Source organism: Apostichopus japonicus, chromosome 7 (assembly GCF_037975245.1).
Source record: "Apostichopus japonicus isolate 1M-3 chromosome 7, ASM3797524v1, whole genome shotgun sequence".
In the NCBI taxonomy this organism is placed as follows: Eukaryota; Metazoa; Echinodermata; class Holothuroidea; order Aspidochirotida; family Stichopodidae; genus Apostichopus; species Apostichopus japonicus.
Genome location: NC_092567.1, coordinates 11,389,876 through 11,408,217, shown reverse-complemented (window position 1 = coordinate 11,408,217; position 18,342 = coordinate 11,389,876). Strand labels below are relative to the sequence as shown.

The 18,342-nt window shown below is 38.6% G+C and overlaps 1 protein-coding gene and 1 long non-coding RNA gene across 6 annotated transcripts in view; one reads left to right on the top strand and one right to left on the bottom strand.

Annotated features, from left to right (window-relative positions):
- The window catches only part of LOC139970028 (uncharacterized), a 147,691-nt gene extending 130,421 nt beyond the window's left edge, over positions 1–17,270 (bottom strand). The window contains exons 1-4 of one of the 4 annotated variants that reach the window (XR_011793892.1): positions 16,720–17,269; positions 8,995–9,066; positions 1,605–1,669; positions 915–1,220 (exon numbers count right to left, since the gene is read on the bottom strand). Coding sequence is in view for 1 of the 4 variants with exons in the window: in XM_071975580.1 (XP_071831681.1) it covers positions 915–1,220; positions 1,605–1,662 (364 nt within the window). In the remaining 3 variants the exon portion in view is untranslated. Of the gene's footprint in view, positions 1–914; positions 1,221–1,604; positions 1,670–8,994; positions 9,067–16,719 lie in introns of all 4 variants that reach the window. The other 3 variants (XM_071975580.1, XM_071975575.1, XM_071975577.1) reach the window with 3 other exon arrangements.
- LOC139970094 (uncharacterized) overlaps positions 1–18,342 on the top strand; it is a 379,126-nt gene that overhangs the window by 20,261 nt on the left and 340,523 nt on the right. The gene's annotated exons all lie outside the window — the stretch shown is intronic.

Genomic DNA, 18,342 nt, shown 5'->3' with positions numbered 1-18,342 from the left:
TTAATTAGCATTGCTAACCCACTTGGTAAAAATTACAGTGTGAAATTCAAATTATCAAATATTATTGTCATATTCTATTTATTATCTAATTACTACAGATATACCCATAAGCAGAAAGCAAATGTTAAGCGCATCAAATTGAAAAATTATACCATTATCGGTCTCACTAACTTTTATACACATCCTAGTTTGAACAATGTAACATATACGATTACTTATTAAAAGAGAATATCAATGTCCTAAGGCCGTTGGTAAATGGGAATAAGTTACAAGTATACGAATTTAACTGGATTATGTTCTGTTTACCATTCGCTGCGGTCAGAGATACAAAAGGAGAATACTTTCAGTTCGATCCATTCAAAAGATGGATAGTAACCATTGGATACGTTTTGTGAGAACGAAAATGGAGCATTGGAATATTAATTTTTGGGCATGTAGCATTATCTAAGAATTCAAGTAAACTATCTCATTCAGAACTATTGTAGACGGCTTGGACCTTAGGATCAAGAATATAAAAAGAAATACTGTACACCTAATCATCTTGTCTAATTATTACACGCAAACTATTTTATCTTCGATTGTTAAATGAACATACCTCCAGCTATATTTGATCAACCTTCACTTTTTGTTAAAGTTGAAATTATACTTTGTATGCTTTCAAGAAATTTTACTTAAAATATCCGACTTACCTAAAAAAAAATAGAGAAAATCAAAGAATAGACTCCCGTGCATGGTAACTTGTAAATGAAAAAAAAAACAACTCCTTAGTAAATCATCGAATCACCATTAACATTGTAGCAAATCTTTCGAAAATTATGAATCGCAGTAAAACCGTGGCGGTAATGCGCATTCTTAGGTCTTTTGCGAGTGCATACGAACATTCATGTATAAAGATACGCTTTAAGTTACAGTACCTTCTAATTGCGCCTTACACTCTTCATCACTGGAACATAGTCTCCCTGTATGTTCCTCATAAAGCTTTCTCACACGCATCTCAATCCCAGAAAGACACATTTTCTTCAGCGCACACAGAAGTGTCTTAATACTTGTTGGCTCTATTTGTCCTCTCTCTTCCATATAACGAATCATGAGAAGGCCTGCACTGGCTGCATTGCTCAACTCTTCTATCACGACAGGCGGATATTCAAAGAACGTAGCAAGATCAAGAACAATTTTAACAGTCAGAACGGTAGCAAGTGCAACTTTAAAACTACCAAAACCTGTTGAAAATAACGAAAGAGGATAAAAGACACCTAACTAGCACATGGAACACTCCTTCAGATATGAAATAATGTAGAACCAACGGATGCGTTAGTGATATGAACTTAAAAAACTTTAAACTTATCGATCAAAATGTAATGACCTGGTAATCCCTTTCACTTTCAAAAGTTTGATTTTCTTATGAAATTATATTGTCAATATATATTTCATGATATCCGCATTAAATTCGCCAATGTTACGGTTTTTATAAAAGAAAAAGTGAATATGGCTTCTCAACTAAATTAGAAAACGCTACAGTGTACCGTGGATTGTAAATAAAACAGCCGAACACAAGAAACGTCAATTTACTTACTAAATGCGAATTGTTCGGTATATAAACTTACCGTTTACTGCCTTCTTAAAATCTGGTTTGATGTCCACGGGATTAAAATTGGCAGCCATCTTAGATCTGTAATTTTGCATGCAAAATAAACATTTACTTGTCTGGAAATTCTATGTAAAGTTCCACGGCCAAGGCATTAACTGGATTACTCGGAATATAAATGGGTTTCCAGAATATTTATACTTTGAATGGTTAGTGTTACATTTTTTGGGCTGATTGTCTCTCTCTTGTTACCGATGGTGCAAAATTTATAATTGCTATACATGATGTGTATGAATCTAACTTTTATTGTACATAATTGCGTATAACTGTACAGTTAAAATACGAATTTGAATTGCTGATTATACCGGCATATGAAAGGATTTGAAAAAAAAAAATCAGTAAGTTGTTATCATAATTTAAAGATTGATAGAACCGAACGGGAATTGGTTTTAAAGGCCTAAAAAAGGGTTAGCACAAATTGTTTGCGATATTGTATTTATATCTCACTTAATTCTCCAAATAGTGACTAGTTTAACTATACATCCAACCTATTCAAATACTGCTAAAGTTCTTTCTTCATAGTCGTATTGGATGCAATCAATCTGAATGAACTTGGTCTTTTATGATTATAATTGTAATCACTTACTAGGTACATCTCAATGATATTATGTGTTAGCGTATTCACGCTGACTGTCCTATATACTTTGAATGTTTGTTCACTTTATCTCTCAAATACATGTTATATTGAAATTAGTATCGACATGTCACTGTTATCCACATAAAAAAAAAAAAAAAGTTGTTACGATGAACACATATTTTTCTTTTATTTACCGCAACAAATTATTACTACTCTAGAGCTGTATAGGGCACAGTTATTAATAGAGACAGAAACAAAAAGTCGACAAAACATTAATTTGAAAGTAGTTGAGTTCAACTTTACCAAACCATCTCAATTTTATTCAATATTATCTTCAAAGCAAAACGACATTGGTACTAATCACGTGTCGAGGAAAGAAAAAACTATTGGATTTGCTTGATCTTGAAACATTATTAAAATTACACAATTCTAAAGTTTATTGTCGATCACTTGAAAAATAATATAATGTAATAAATGTTACGTAAGTACAAGGACAGTAGTCATATTATTTCATTTGCTCTTTATTTTGAGGAGTCTGGAAGTACATGATGACATTTAATTTGAAATCAATTATCACCTTATTGGAATTGCTTTTGCATGTTTTCATACCTATTCACATAGTTGTTCATAGTTGTAACATTTCAACATTATTTAAAAATAACATTATAAAATGATGATATAACTTTCTATGTCCAAAGTTATTTAGCATAATAAGGTCTAAAATATAATAACACGAACTTACAATAATTCGTCTATCAAATTCCTTGTCAAATTACTGCAATAATCACAACAAATTGATAACGACAATAAAGTACAGTAGCTTTTCTTAACAAAAATGGCTCATTGGTCAACAGCAATGATATTGTTTGACCAATACTCCCTACAAATGTTGAATGCTCAACAGTAACACTGCTCACAGCTCACAATCTTAACTAATAATTTGAATCACGGCGACAATACTTAACTTGAGTAGGATGATACAATACAACACGTTTTATATTCATAACGCTTTACAGGAGTCCATTTGAGATCATACTAGCTCTGATGTATGCAACATTGCAAAGAAAGGATCAATAAAAGTCACACTGTGTCTGCCCTTGCATTCCATCGTGATATAAAACTACACTATTGTGGTAGATGTTCTATAAATTAAGGGAAGCTAATGATGCGTTTGATTGCCACTTTCAGCAAGATCCAGGTAATTATGGTCAGTAACAAGTAGACCTAGTGGCTGCATGGCTCAATCAGTTGAGAACAATAGTATACTTAGACGCGGTTCTTGTTTCGTTTCGCTTCGTTTTAGCATTCACTTAAAGTTCATATTGATTATATCAATCTAACGAAAAATTTATCAGATTGCTAACCTACCATCGGTGTAAACCTTATTATAATTTGTTTTACCCAGTGTTTTTTTTCTTTTGATCGACCCATCAATAGATCTATCCTATCAATCCTATCCATCCTATCCATCATATCCATCCATCCATCCACTCCATCCATCCTATCCATACATACTATCCATCAATCCTATACATCCATCATATCTATCATATCTATCCTATCAATCCTATCCATCCTATCCATCATATCCATCCATCCATCCACTCCATCCATCCTATCCATACATCCTACCCATCAATCCTATACATTCATCACATCAATCCATCATATCCATCCTATCCGCCCTATCCATCCATCCGATACATCCATCACATTTATCCATCCTATCCATCAATCATATCCAGCCATTCATCCTATCCATCAATCCTATCCATCCATCCTATCAATCTATTTTATCCATCCATCCTATCCATACATCCATCCATCCATCTATCCACCCATCCATCCACCCATCCATCCACCCATCCGTCCATTCATCCATCCATTCATTCATCCATCCTACCCATCAATCCTATACATTCATCACATCAATCCATCATATCCATCCTATCCGCCCTATCCATCCATCCGATACATCCATCATATTTATCCATCCTATCCATCAATCATATCCAGCCATTCATCCTATCCATCAATCCTATCCATCCATCCTATCCATACATCCATCCATCCATCTATCCACCCATCCATCCACCCATCCATCCATTCATCCATCCATTCATCCATCCATCAATCCATCCATTCATCCTTTCCATACATGCATCTTATCCATCCAACCATCCCATCCATCCTGTCCATCCTATCCATCCTACCCATCCTAGCAATCCATCCTATCCATCCATCCTATCCATTATATCCATCCATCCTATCAATCCATCCTATCCATCCATCATATGTATCCTATACATCCTTCCTATCCATCCATCATATCCATCCATCCATGAACCATATCCATCCATCCATCATATCCATTCATACTATACATTCATCATATCCATCAATCCTATTCAGCCATTCATCCTATCCCTACATCCATCCACCCATTCATCCATCCATCCATCCATCCGATCCGTCCATCATATCTATCCTATCCATCTCACCTAACATATCCATCCATCCTATCCATCCATCCATCCTATCCATCCATCCTATCCATCCATCCATCCATCCATCCACCCATTCATCCATCCATCCATCCTATCCATACATCAATCTTATCCATCCATCCATTCCATTCATTCTATCCGTCCATCCTATCCATCAATCCTATCGATCCATCCTATCCATCGATTCTATCCATCCATCCTATCCATCCATCCATCCATCCATCTATCCACCCATCCATTCATTCATCCATCCATCCATCCTCTCCATACATCCATCCCATCCATCCTGTCCGTCCTATCTATCCTATCCATCCTACCCATCCTAGCAATCCATCCTATCCATCCATCCTATCCATTATATCCATCCATCCTATCAATCCATCCTATCCATCCATCATATGTATCCTATACATCCTTCCTATCAATCCATCATATCCATCCATCCATGAACCATATCCACCCATCCATCATATCCATTCATACTATACATTCATCATATCCATCAATCCTATTCAGCCATTCATCCTATCCATCCATCCATCCATCCACCCATTCATCCATCCATCCATCCATCCGATCCGTCCATCATATCTATCCTATCCATCTTACCTAACATATCCATCCATCCTATCCATCCATCCATCCTATCCATCCATCCTATCCATCCATCCATCCATCCATCCACCCATTCATCCATCCATCCATCCATCCTATCCATACATCAATCTTATCCATCCATCCATCCCATTCATCCTATCCGTCCATCCTATCCATCCATCCATCTATCCACCCATCCATTCATTCATCCATCCATCCTCTCCATACATCCATCCCATCCATCCTGTCCGTCCTATCTATCCTATCCATCCTACCCATCCTAGCAATCCATCCTATCCATCCATCATATGCATCCTATACATCGATCCTATCCATCCATCATATCCATCCATCCATCCTATCCATTATATCCATCCATCCTATCAATCCATCCTATCCATCCATCCATCATATGTATCCTATACATCCTTCCTATCCATCCATCATATCCATCCATCCATGAACCATATCCATCCATCCATCATATCCATTCATACTATACATTCATCATATCCGTCTATCCTATCTATCCTATCCATCTTACCTATCCTACCCATCCATCCTATCCATCCATCCTATCCATCGATTCTATCCATCCATCCTATCCATCGATCCATCCATCCATCTATCCACCCATCCATTCATTCATCCATCCATCCATTCTGTCCGTCCTATCTATCCTATCCATCCTACCCATCCTAGCAATCCATCCTATCCATCCATCATATGCATCCTATACATCGATCCTATCCATCCATCATATCCATCCATCCATCCATCCTATCCATTATATCCATCCATCCTATCAATCCATCCTATCCATCCATCATATGTATCCTATACATCCTTCCTATCCATCCATCATATCCATCCATCCATGAACCATATCCATCCATCCATCATATCCATTCATACTATACATTCATCATATCCATCAATCCTATTCAGCCATTCATCCTATCCATCCATCCATCCATCCACCCATTCATCCATCCATCCATCCATCCGATCCGTCCATCATATCTATCCTATCCATCTTACCTAACATATCCATCCATCCTATCCATCCATCCATCCTATCCATCCATCCTATCCATCCATCCATCCATCCACCCATTCATCCATCCATCCATCCTATCCATACATCAATCTTATCCATCCATCCATCCCATTCATCCTATCCGTCCATCCTATCCATCCATCCATCTATCCACCCATCCATTCATTCATCCATCCATCCTCTCCATACATCCATCCCATCCATCCTGTCCGTCCTGTCTATCCTATCCATCCTACCCATCCTAGCAATCCATCCTATCCATCCATCATATGCATCCTATGCATCGATCCTATCCATCCATCATATCCATCCATCCATCCATCCTATCCATTCATACTATACATTAATCATATCCATCAATCCTATTCAGCCATTCATCCTATCCATCCATCCTATCCATACACCCATTCGTCCATCCTATCCATACATCAATCTTATCCATCCATCCATCCCATCCATCCTGTCCGTCCTATCTATCCTATCCATCTTTTCTATCATATTCATCCATCCTATTAATCCTATCCATCCATCCTATCCATCCATCCATCCACCCATTCATCCATCCATCCATCCTATCCATACATAAATCTTATCCATCCATCCATCCCATCCATTCTGTCCGTCCATCCTATACATCCATCATATCCATCCATCCTATCCATCCATCTATGAACCATATCCATCCATCCATCCTATCCATTCATACTATACATTCATCCTATCCAACAACCTATTCAGCCATTCATCCTATCCATCCATCCTATTCATCCATCCATCCTATCCATCCATCCACCCATTCATCCATCCATCCATCCATCCTATCCGTCTATCCTATCTATCCTATCCATCTTACCTATCCTATCCATCCATCCTATCCATCCATCCTATCCATCGATTCTATCCATCCATCCTATCCATCGATCCATCCATCCATCTATCCACCCATCCATTCATTCATCCATCCATCCATCCATCCTCTCCATACATCCATCCCATCCATCCTGTCCGTCCTATCTATCCTATCCATCCTACCCATCCTAGCAATCCATCCTATCCATCCATCATATGCATCCTATACATTGATCCTATCCATCCATCATATCCATCCATCCATGAACCATATCCATCCATCCATCCATCCATCCTATCCATTCATACTATACATTAATCATATCCATCAATCCTATTCAGCCATTCATCCTATCCATCCATCCTATCCATACACCCATTCGTCCATCCTATCCATACATCAATCTTATCCATCCATCCATCCAATCCATCCTGTCCGTCCTATCTATCCTATCCATCTTTTCTATCATATCCATCCATCCTATTAATCCTATCCATCCATCCTATTCATCCATCCATCCACCCATTCATCCATCCATCCATCCTATCCATACATAAATCGTATCCATCCATCCATCCCATCCATTCTGTCCGTCCATCCTATACATCCATCCTATCCATCCATCCTATCCATCCATCCTATCCATCCATCCATGAACCATATCCATCCATCCATCCTATCCATTCATACTATACATTCATCCTATCCAACAACCTATTCAGCCATTCATCCTATCCATCCATCCTATTCATCCATCCATCCTATCCATCCATCCACCCATTCATCCATCCATCCATCCATCCATCCTATCCGTCTATCCTATCTATCCTATCCATCTTACCTATCCTATCCATCCATCCTATCCATCCATCCTATCCATCCACCCATTCATCCATCCATCCATCCTATCCATACATCAATCTTATCCATCCATCCCACCATCCTATCCGTCCATCCTATCTATCCTATCCATCTTACCCATCCTATCCATCCATCCTATCCATCCATCCTATCCATTCGATCCATCCTATCCATTTATCATATGCATCCTATGCATCCATCCTATCTATTCTATCCATCCTATCCATCCATTCATCTTATGCATCCATCCATTCATACTATCCATTCATCCTATCCATCAATCCTATTCAGCCATTCATCATATCCATCCATCCCAACTATCAACCAGTCTATCCATCCTATCCATTCTACCCATCCTATTCATCTATCCTATCCATCCATCCTATTCATCCATCCTATCCATCCATCCATCAGTCCACCTTCCTACCTACATATCTATCTATTTATATATCTGTCTCTTTATAATAACAGTATTTTTACCAAACAAGCTCTTTTTTGGGGGATGGGGGGGAGAGGCCAATGTTCACATACGCAGTTTTAGTTCCATAAAAATCTGTTTCTGCTAATATTAATTATGATTAGGTACTATCATTAATTTTGTGTTTTCTGAATATTCTCCATTGGCAAACGACAGTTGTTTTCTTTTAAGTCTTCCTTTCCGACATGGATTTTCATGGAGAGCCAACGCATTTTGCGTTGCTGGAAAATAACTGAATAAATTTATGGAGAAAGTAGGCTGCTAATTGAAAGTATTTAATAGCAGAATCCAGTAGATATGGGGAAAAACCACACCAAAAGACACATAACAGAACTACATAGCAGAAAAGACAAAGTTTCCATATGTGTGGTTAGTTTACTAAATACATTTTCTACTATAGCATCAACTGCTTCACTTACCAGTTAGATATTTCTGCCAGATACTTTCTATAAAACTGGGGTGATCAGCACTTCTCGCATAACCGATGGAATCTGTAAACCGATAGAAAGCTCAAAATTATGTAATAAAGAAAGTCGCGTCAACCTACGTTGGTGAAAAACCTAACGTAGTTGTTATGGTATTTAACAATATTGAAGTTGTAAATAGTATTATGAGTTACTTTTATGTTGATATCTTGTTCGTAATCGTGTTCGTTCAGCCGTTGAAAGTTTGTCCCCCTGGTATTAGTATTGTGGCAGACGCAACCAACATAAAAGGCATTGAAATAGTGTCTAGTAATATAAGCATTCCGTATCATATCTTGCAGTGACTTGTCAGTAAAACACACCAAAATACACGTAAAGCTCTATTACCACGACTTTCCCGGGTATCATCAGGTAAAATCGAGTCGATCGGAAAATATAGTGACAAAATTATGTTAGGATCAGAGATATATAATGGAAGACAAGGACTATGAGATAAGGAAAATACTGATAATATATACAACGTGAATAAGGAAGGAATGATTCAGTTTTGGTATTTACTTTCCTTTGGAAGAGAATATTTTGCTATTACTGTGTGTGTATCATAATTATATATATTCTATGAGGAAATGGAGGGTGTGATTCTAATGTGTCTAGCATCAAGATTAAAATGTACAGTAGCAGAAATAGCGAATTACACACCACTGTAAAGATTAATGGACCATACATTGGTTGTATGCATGACTACACACAGATGTTCGTAGGATTGTGTACGGATTGCTGTCTTGTTTACACAAGAGCAGCAACGCTACAGAAGCTCATGTAACCTTCTATTTGAGATATTTGTTTTTCTCGTGCATTAGACATACGCGAGATAACGGTGTTAATTCCATTTCTTCCATCTCCTCTCGCCCTTGCCCTTATGATCCTTTTTAGCAGCCATACTTCTTTTTAAATTACAGAAGGTTGTAAACATTTGTTTTGAAAAAAACATAAATATTTTTTATTAAATTGTCGCCATCTCAGTTAGTACCTTACATAAGTATGTAAGTGATAACTCTAACATACCGCTGGAATGTTAACTTACACTAGTTTTGTCTCTTGAATACAATATATTCGTCGCCTGAGCCACATGTAAATGTTCCCCGCTATATCAATATAGTGAAGGGCCAATATGGCTATATGGTCACCAACATCGATTAAGGTCGTATCACCGTATTTACAGCATGTACGCATGCTCACATGTACGTCATATATCTGGTACCTTCTCAGAAAGTAAAACTATATTTTACATGCGGATCGTAGCAATGTGCCATTCAACCTTTATTTTTGTCGCAGGTACTTAGGTATAACCTGCATAGTGAGCTTCTACTTAATGCGAATTAATCCTCGACTCTAAACATTAATTTTAAATGCACTAGTTGTTGTGAGGACGGCTACATCGAAATAGAACTTGAGGACATGTAGTTAGGTATAGTTTTTATAGAAGCTTTAAACTGCAAATTCTGTGAAGGGACAAATACACGCACATAATACAGACAGCTTAATACAGAGGTTACCACAGTGAACACAAAAGAAAGATTCCACTACCAAAAGTCTTTACAGGGGATGTTATTACCCATCATACGTCACGTTACAATATCATTGGGGTAGTGGTGAGGAACAAATTACAATATGTTGACTTCATATTCTTTCAAGGTACCTGTGCAAGTATAGGTTTTCTAGTTGTAGATAGCTGTCTCATCCGACTGGTGACACGTGACCTATGTACTGTAGGAAGTTGTGGGTACGTTGACTTACTTTTTTAATTCCTTAATTGATTAGAATATATTTATTGTTAAACAAAGAAGAAAGCACACCACATAGGAGGGTTCAAAATCAACAGCAAATGCAAGTCACATACACACAATGTACCTAAAATGGAACAACTCGGATACAAATTGACACTAAATGGGGTCTATATACAGTCTAGCGTGTCTGTTTTGTGTGTGTGTGTGTAGGGGGGAGTGGTGGATTCCAGTGGCGGAGCTAGGGGTATTGGTCAAGGGGGGCGAGAATGGTCTGTAGGGGCGTTCAACACTATCTAAGCGCAGCGCCACCCCAGGTTGGCGCGGAGCGTACCGACATTTTTTGAGTAAAGGTACTCCCTAGATCGCCGGAAATGACCCTTTCCGGGCCTTGCTAATTTGCAGATAAACGGGAATAAATAGGTGTCATCGCCAACAAAATGTGACAAATGTCAATAGGTAGATGAGAGCGCAATAAAAAAGTCAATAATTGCGAATAAATAAAAAGTAGTAAAAAGCTGAAAAGGGCGCCAGCAGTCCATTTGAGTCCGTCAGGGGGGGGGGCATCCGCCCCCTGACTGTATGGACGCTCCGCCACTGGTGGATTCCCTCTATGTCACCAGGTCTTGCACTATACCTACCTCACTTAATTCCTCCATTTATTAGTACAATCTATTAACCTTATTTACTTATTTACTTAAATTGGATGTCCTTTGTTCTGGTGTAAATAACATTGACTCAAAGACCTTTAGTTTCAATAATATGGGAGTTCTTTATTGTTATATTCAATCCTTGAATTCTTGGTGTCGAATGGTCCTGGAATGGGAGGTGATTTCCAACTGTTTGTTTCTGGAAGAGGTGATGAACACAATGCCATAGCAATATATCAAGCCTTTTTAATCTAAGGACAATGTGACTGTATCGGAATTCCTTTACAAAAACCCAGTCAATAAATCCAAATTGTGCAGACATCAATCCGATGTACAAATCTATTTGGAGAAACACATCCACTACTTCGTGTATTACCGTGATCGCCGTGTTAAACCTGTCGTACAACTGATGTGCCATACGTTGTGATTTGAGTAATTGTATCACACTTACATACTGTTTACTTTTATTTCAAAAAACCTGTAAAATATGGGTCCTTTCTTCAGTAAACGTTGTAACATAACAAATCTATTCATAATTATCCAACCGAGGCAGAGGTCATACTACTTATACTATAGCAGGGAAACGTCAGTTACTATATACTGTATACACTGATGACGTGAAAGCTTTTATAACGCCTTTTAGAATCGTCCTGTTTTAAGTAACGAATTTTGGTTATGACACGCACTTTGCATATGGGTACGGTTCAATGAGATTCTCGCTAAATTGAACCTACTATAACGGTTATATTTAGAACTTAAATCACATAGATCATCGCACTATGAAGTCCTTGCCTAGCTAAGTGTTAGCTTGGATCAAGTACTAGAGCTCCTTTGTACTTGTCGACGAGCCACCCGACAATTACTCAGCCATCGTCGTATACGTTAACCTTGACCAAATATTTCAATGCGGAATCGCGTAAAAAAACGTTCCAACCCCGTGACGTGCCCCCTTGTGACACTGAAACGCTTGTATAGTACTCATTGAATGTATTTTAACGCTGTCCGTTCCAGTTATGTTGTAGCGTAGTCGGTTGATAAGTAAGGTGTGGGGTGGGGGGGGGTGGTAAGGATAGAATCGAGAACACCGTTGAATAAAATACACTAACAGTGCATCCTGAGATTTATAAGTATATATACTTGTCTTTTTACACTGTACCTGTAGTACATCTTTCCCAGTGTGACAAACAAATAAATATATATATAAGTAGGAATACCCCAACGACTAAAACACGGCACACGGATAACGTACATAAACTAACCCTATCCCGGCACAACTATTCTGTAATGCGCAAGTTGCCTATCATCGCGTTTAACTGTCGGCATTGCGCTATAGACAACGCAGCGCAGCAAATGATGAATTCGTCAAAGGCAACGCAGCGCAGTTAACGATGGACCGCGTCAGCCCGTGAACCCTACGCTGCAACGGCCTTGTAACCGCACAAGCAGTGTACGCAACGCAGCTGCAGAGTGCATCAATCCGATCCATATGTCTTTTGCAGAAGACCCAAAATAACTTCTAAAACATTGCCTCTGACAAACGCTATAAAATTCGGCAAGGATTCGGCCTGGCAACTTGTTCTTAATGTATACCAAATTAATGTATAAAAACGCTACTCGCATAGCAATATAAACGACCCCGTAACTGTGTAGAATCCTATGCACGAGTAACTGACCAATTACGACATATCCGATAGCATTGACACATATCAGAAACCAAAAACAAGCCGCAACGCTCTCTACCCTGCTACATATATGAGCTGAACCCCGCCCCACGGTCTATCCGTCTATGGTTACTTCCCCGTATACTAAGTTCAGAGACAAACATGTCCACCAGACTGTTAACATAAACCCCGGCAGCAAGAACCAACTCTCTTCCAGCCAACAATACATTGATACCCCTAGATACACAGACTATCGCACATACCAGGGACCCCCCCCCTGCTTAAACATTAAACCAGGGTTTCCCTAACTTTATTCCCCCACGAACCCCCTGTGGATGTCACAGTTGTCCACGAACCCCCAACTTTTCGAGACACGATCCGAGTCATTATTATACTATAATACGCATAACAGCCTGTCTGCTGTGTCTGTTTCATAATTCAGTTATTTATCACAAGTCATATGCGTATGGAACGCGGAAAGAGTTGGTCGATAGGTACGACTTTTGTAAATTACTAAATTATATGGTCCTACTATAAGGTGACCATATTTTCCTGACTGGAACCATGGACATTTATTGCGTGACTGATATGGGGAGGGGTCTAAGGGGAGGGGGTGTCTTAGATGTAAAATGGTGATACTTAGAAGCACTGTTTTAATCAAGTTTATTTTCAAAAATGTAGCTTTTTCTCACATGAAATTCATTTACTTTACGTGATTCTTTGAGAGCTTGTGAGTGGTTATGCTCACAATATAACTGTGGTTGTGTCGCCGTAGTTGCCAATTATACGGTCGAAAGAGTGCTAGGCTAGATCGAGCTAGCATATTTTAACAGTGTTTCTACTTTACACTGGCCCACCTGAAATACTGGTTATAAGTTCCGTTCTGCGACTGCACACTTGACTAATTTTTTTTTATACAATTATTGTACTAATAATATTTTCGAAATTCCTGAACATTTTGACGAATCGGAGACATTTTCGGGGGCACTTGTTCATCGGGGACAGCACACTGTAATCGGGGACTGTCCCCGAAAATCGGGGACGTCTGGTCCCCTTACCCTACTAAAGGTTAAGTAAGCCTCTTTCAATTATAACAGAAAACAAAGACAATTTAAGGTGCATAATGTTGTGACGTGATAGGTTATTGCACAATCAGTACTTTTCTTTTTTATAACTAAACTCAAACATTTATATCTCAGCAACAGAAAAGATGTTTCTCGAATTCCCCGCCCCCACCCCATTTAGCCTTCTTCAGCGGGGTGGGATACTACTGTAATCGGTATTTTGCTTGCAAGTTGTTATAACTTCTTAAAGCAGCTTTTTGCGTTTTGTCGCCGTTTTCCCACCCTATTGACATGTCCGTCGAGTGTTTTTACATAAATTCATCACAAAACATCAAACTAAAATATTAGCTAAGTTCTTCCCTACCTAGAGCACCAATTGGCGAGTAATAAATGACTTCTGCAGATATAAGTTAAGAGTCTTCCGACAAATTTCTCATTTAAAAGCAATCGCATACAGTTCCCCAAATCCACTAGTTTGAATCCAACCAATGAGTGAATAACTGACAAGTTTATTTATAAGCTGTTGCTTAAAAAAGATTCATTCACAATCAGAAAAAGCTGAGTCGTTATCACAGCCATACTCAAGGCACATAAATAGAGCATGGTGTTGTAGTATACATTGGTGTACTGGATTGCTTACGACGTCGGCAAAGTGAAATTATTTACCTCATTATTCCATGACGTTCAAATAATTTAAATATTCATGTTATAGGCGGGGCTTATTGCGAACCTAACGGAAAATATCATCGAGAGAAACAACGTTCAAATTTGTAAATCATTCGACCTTATACCACCACTTGAAGTTAGATTTGAATAGATAAGCTAGGTGTGTATGTCGTTATGTCATCGTGGGGTCAATGAGGTTGAGAAAATCATAGAAAGGACTCAAAAAGATGCTTTAAGATTTAAATAAGTAGAACCTCGATCATTCTCCTGATAGCACACACAAAATGATCATGTATTTAGCATTTGGTTCGACTGTGTAAATAATCTATAAGTAAACATATTTGCGTGACAGTCATTCGACCTCAATTTCGAATACAATATTGCAATCATTGCTTTTAAAACCAAATTAAATTTACTAAACCGTTTACTGGCCATTATGTAAAGAAAAACAGACTTCGTTCTTTTAGTCTCTCCCCAACTACTTGCTTGTTTAGATTTCTAGTTCCATAAAAAAAAAAACGTGAGAACGACGAATTCAATGGCTTTTGTTTGAATCCCAGAACTGTGTTGGGGATCCATTGGCTATAGACTACAGTAGTATTAAGTATTTCGTGTTCTCTCGCAGCGGTTTTCTTTTGATTTTGATCCTACACACACCATGAATTTACGTTCCTAGTACAAATATTGTCTTCGTAAAATTCGATTAATGACTAGTCTATGACCAGAGTGATAGCACATCAGTGGAAACAATCCTCCCTGAAAGTGTACACTATAGATTGTAAGCAATGGTGATTAGTGTGGATTAAGTAGTTCAGTGTATTGAACTTCTCCAGTAATTGAGAAGACCTAGCTATGTAGGTCTGGATTTAGAGCTTGCAGAAACTAATCTTACAATAACTGTATTCACAATAAAGACATTTTGCTTCCAGCATATTGCAGTGTACAATATCTGGCATAGCGAAGACAGGGTATTTTTACAAAAGTAGTAGTCGGGTAAGTTTCGTATGCAGAAAATACTTGATAAACTTGAACAATTGAAACCACTGATGCGAATTTGTTGCCACAAAGAAACAATAATTGTAATAGAGAAGTATAGACACAGTGACGTCAGACGGAATAATTGTATCATGGCAACCGCTACGGAGTTTAAGCACATTATAATTGGTTTTGCTGTAATAATATACGCTCCGAAGAAGAGTAGATTTTCTTGAACAAGCCATAATCCATGACATGTTGTTTTTTAATACTTTGATGGGAGGGGACTGGGGTACAAGTCTTTTGCCTGGCTATCAGGTCTTGCACTATCCGTACCTTCCTTAATTCCTTCATTGATTAGTACAATATAATAACTTTATAAAATTCCAAGGTACTTGTACAAGTACAGGGTTTGTTGTTCAGGGTGTGTTAGTTGTTGATATGTGCCTTACCAAACAAAATGCACGTTACCTATTTAATATACGGCGGATGAGTCGGGTGTGGGGGGGGGGGGGGTAACGTTTACTCTCGAAGGGACCTGTGAAACTTTTTTTCCCTAAGTTCCTAGACACAATCGCCCAAATAAAATTTCTCTAATCCGCAACGGGAATGCAAAACGGTCTACGTGTAGAGCAATAAATGCTCAAATTAGTGCAGGTTGTTAACAAAAAACAAAGAAGAAAGTGAACCAGATAGGTGAGTTCAAAATCAACAACAAAGGGAAATCACACATACACAAACTCACTCCAAATAGAATAACTTGAATACAAATCGACACCTAATACAGTCTAGCGTGTACGTGTGTGTGTAGGGGGAAGGGGGAGTGGTGGAATCCCCGTTTGTCAGCAGGTCCTGCACTATACCTCCCTCCGTTAATTCCTCCATTTATAAGTACAATATATTAACCTTATTTACTTACCTAATCAGGGTTTAATTGGATGTCCTTTGTTCTGGAGTAAATATCGTTGACTCAATCACTTTAAGTTTCAATAATATGGAAATCCTTCATTGTTATATTCAATCCTTGATAATTGGTTCTAGTATCGAATGGTCCTGGAATGGGAGGTGATGTTCAACTGTTTGGTTGAGGAAGTGTTGATGAACATACAATGCCATAGCAATAGATCAAGTCTTTCCAAATCTAACGTCAACGTGACAATATGGGAATTCCATTACAAAACCAGTCAACATATTCAAATTGTGCAGACATCAATCCGATATACAAAGCTATTTGGAGAAACACATCCACTACGTCGTGTATTATCGTGATCACCGTGTTAAACCTGTCGTACAACTGATGTGCCATACGTTGTGATTTGAGAATTTGGCTCACATTATAAACTGTTTACTTTTATTTGAAAGCTTTACTAAAATATGAGTCATTTCTGCAGGTAACGCAGTAGCATAACAAATCTATTTACATGTATCCAACCGAGGCAGAGGTCATACTTTATACAATAGCAGGGAAACACCAGTTACTAAATGTATTCACTGATGGCGTGAAAGCGTTTGTAACGATTTTTTACGAATGCGCCTGTTTAAGTAACGTTCATTGGTTATGACACGCATTTTGAATATGGGACTGTTCAAATGAAAATTTCGCTAAATCAAACTTATAACGTTTTCTATTTAGAAGATATTCACATTTCACCCTACTGTGAAGTCCTTGTCTAGCTAAGTTCTAACTTGGATCAAGTTCTAGTTTCTAATTTGTACCCCGAAAATAATCTTACCGCTTGTCGACGAAGCACACGACAATTACTCAACAATCGGCGTGTACATTAACCTCTATCGTATATGTCAATCCGGAATCGCGCATAACAACGTATTAGGGCTGTAACGGTTAAACGGTTAACCGGTTAACCGACCGAACGGCCGGATAAACGTCCGCCGTACATCGTATAAGTTTAACCGTTTTTGTAATGCCAATTACGCAGTCGCAACGGTGCGTCTTCACATCACTTTATTCCCGAAATAGACCGCAACATTTGCTTGCCGAAAATCACGTAACAATTGCAAACTTTATCACGCATCCATACAAAAGATTTTTAAGATTGGCGGTACGATTGAAGGGATTACCAAGCGGTATGCGACCCGTGAAGCGCCTATTGCAGGCGCGTATCCAGGATTTTCTAACCCGGGGGGCGCGAATTACTATCTAAGCGGAGCGCCACCATCGGTTGGCTCGGAGCGTACAAGAAAATTTCTGGTTTTGATACCCCCCCCAGATCACCGGAAATGGCACTTCTCGGGCTGAACGTATACTAACCATTGGGCTCCCTTGTACCTTTTGACAGTCAACTCTAGTGGTTCGCCTTGAATGTATATGATTCCACAAGAACTGAAGTCATGATCTTATAGCTACCACGTTCCTTGTGAAGCTTTACCTGAACAATGGAATCTAGCTAAGTGGTACATTTCTCGATGTTTACCGCAATTTTCAAGTGAAACATTTTCATTGTGAGTACTTTTTCAAACAATCGAACTGCAACTGGGACTCACGCAGCTAGTCCAAACTGTTGTTACGTTGGAATGCGAGAGG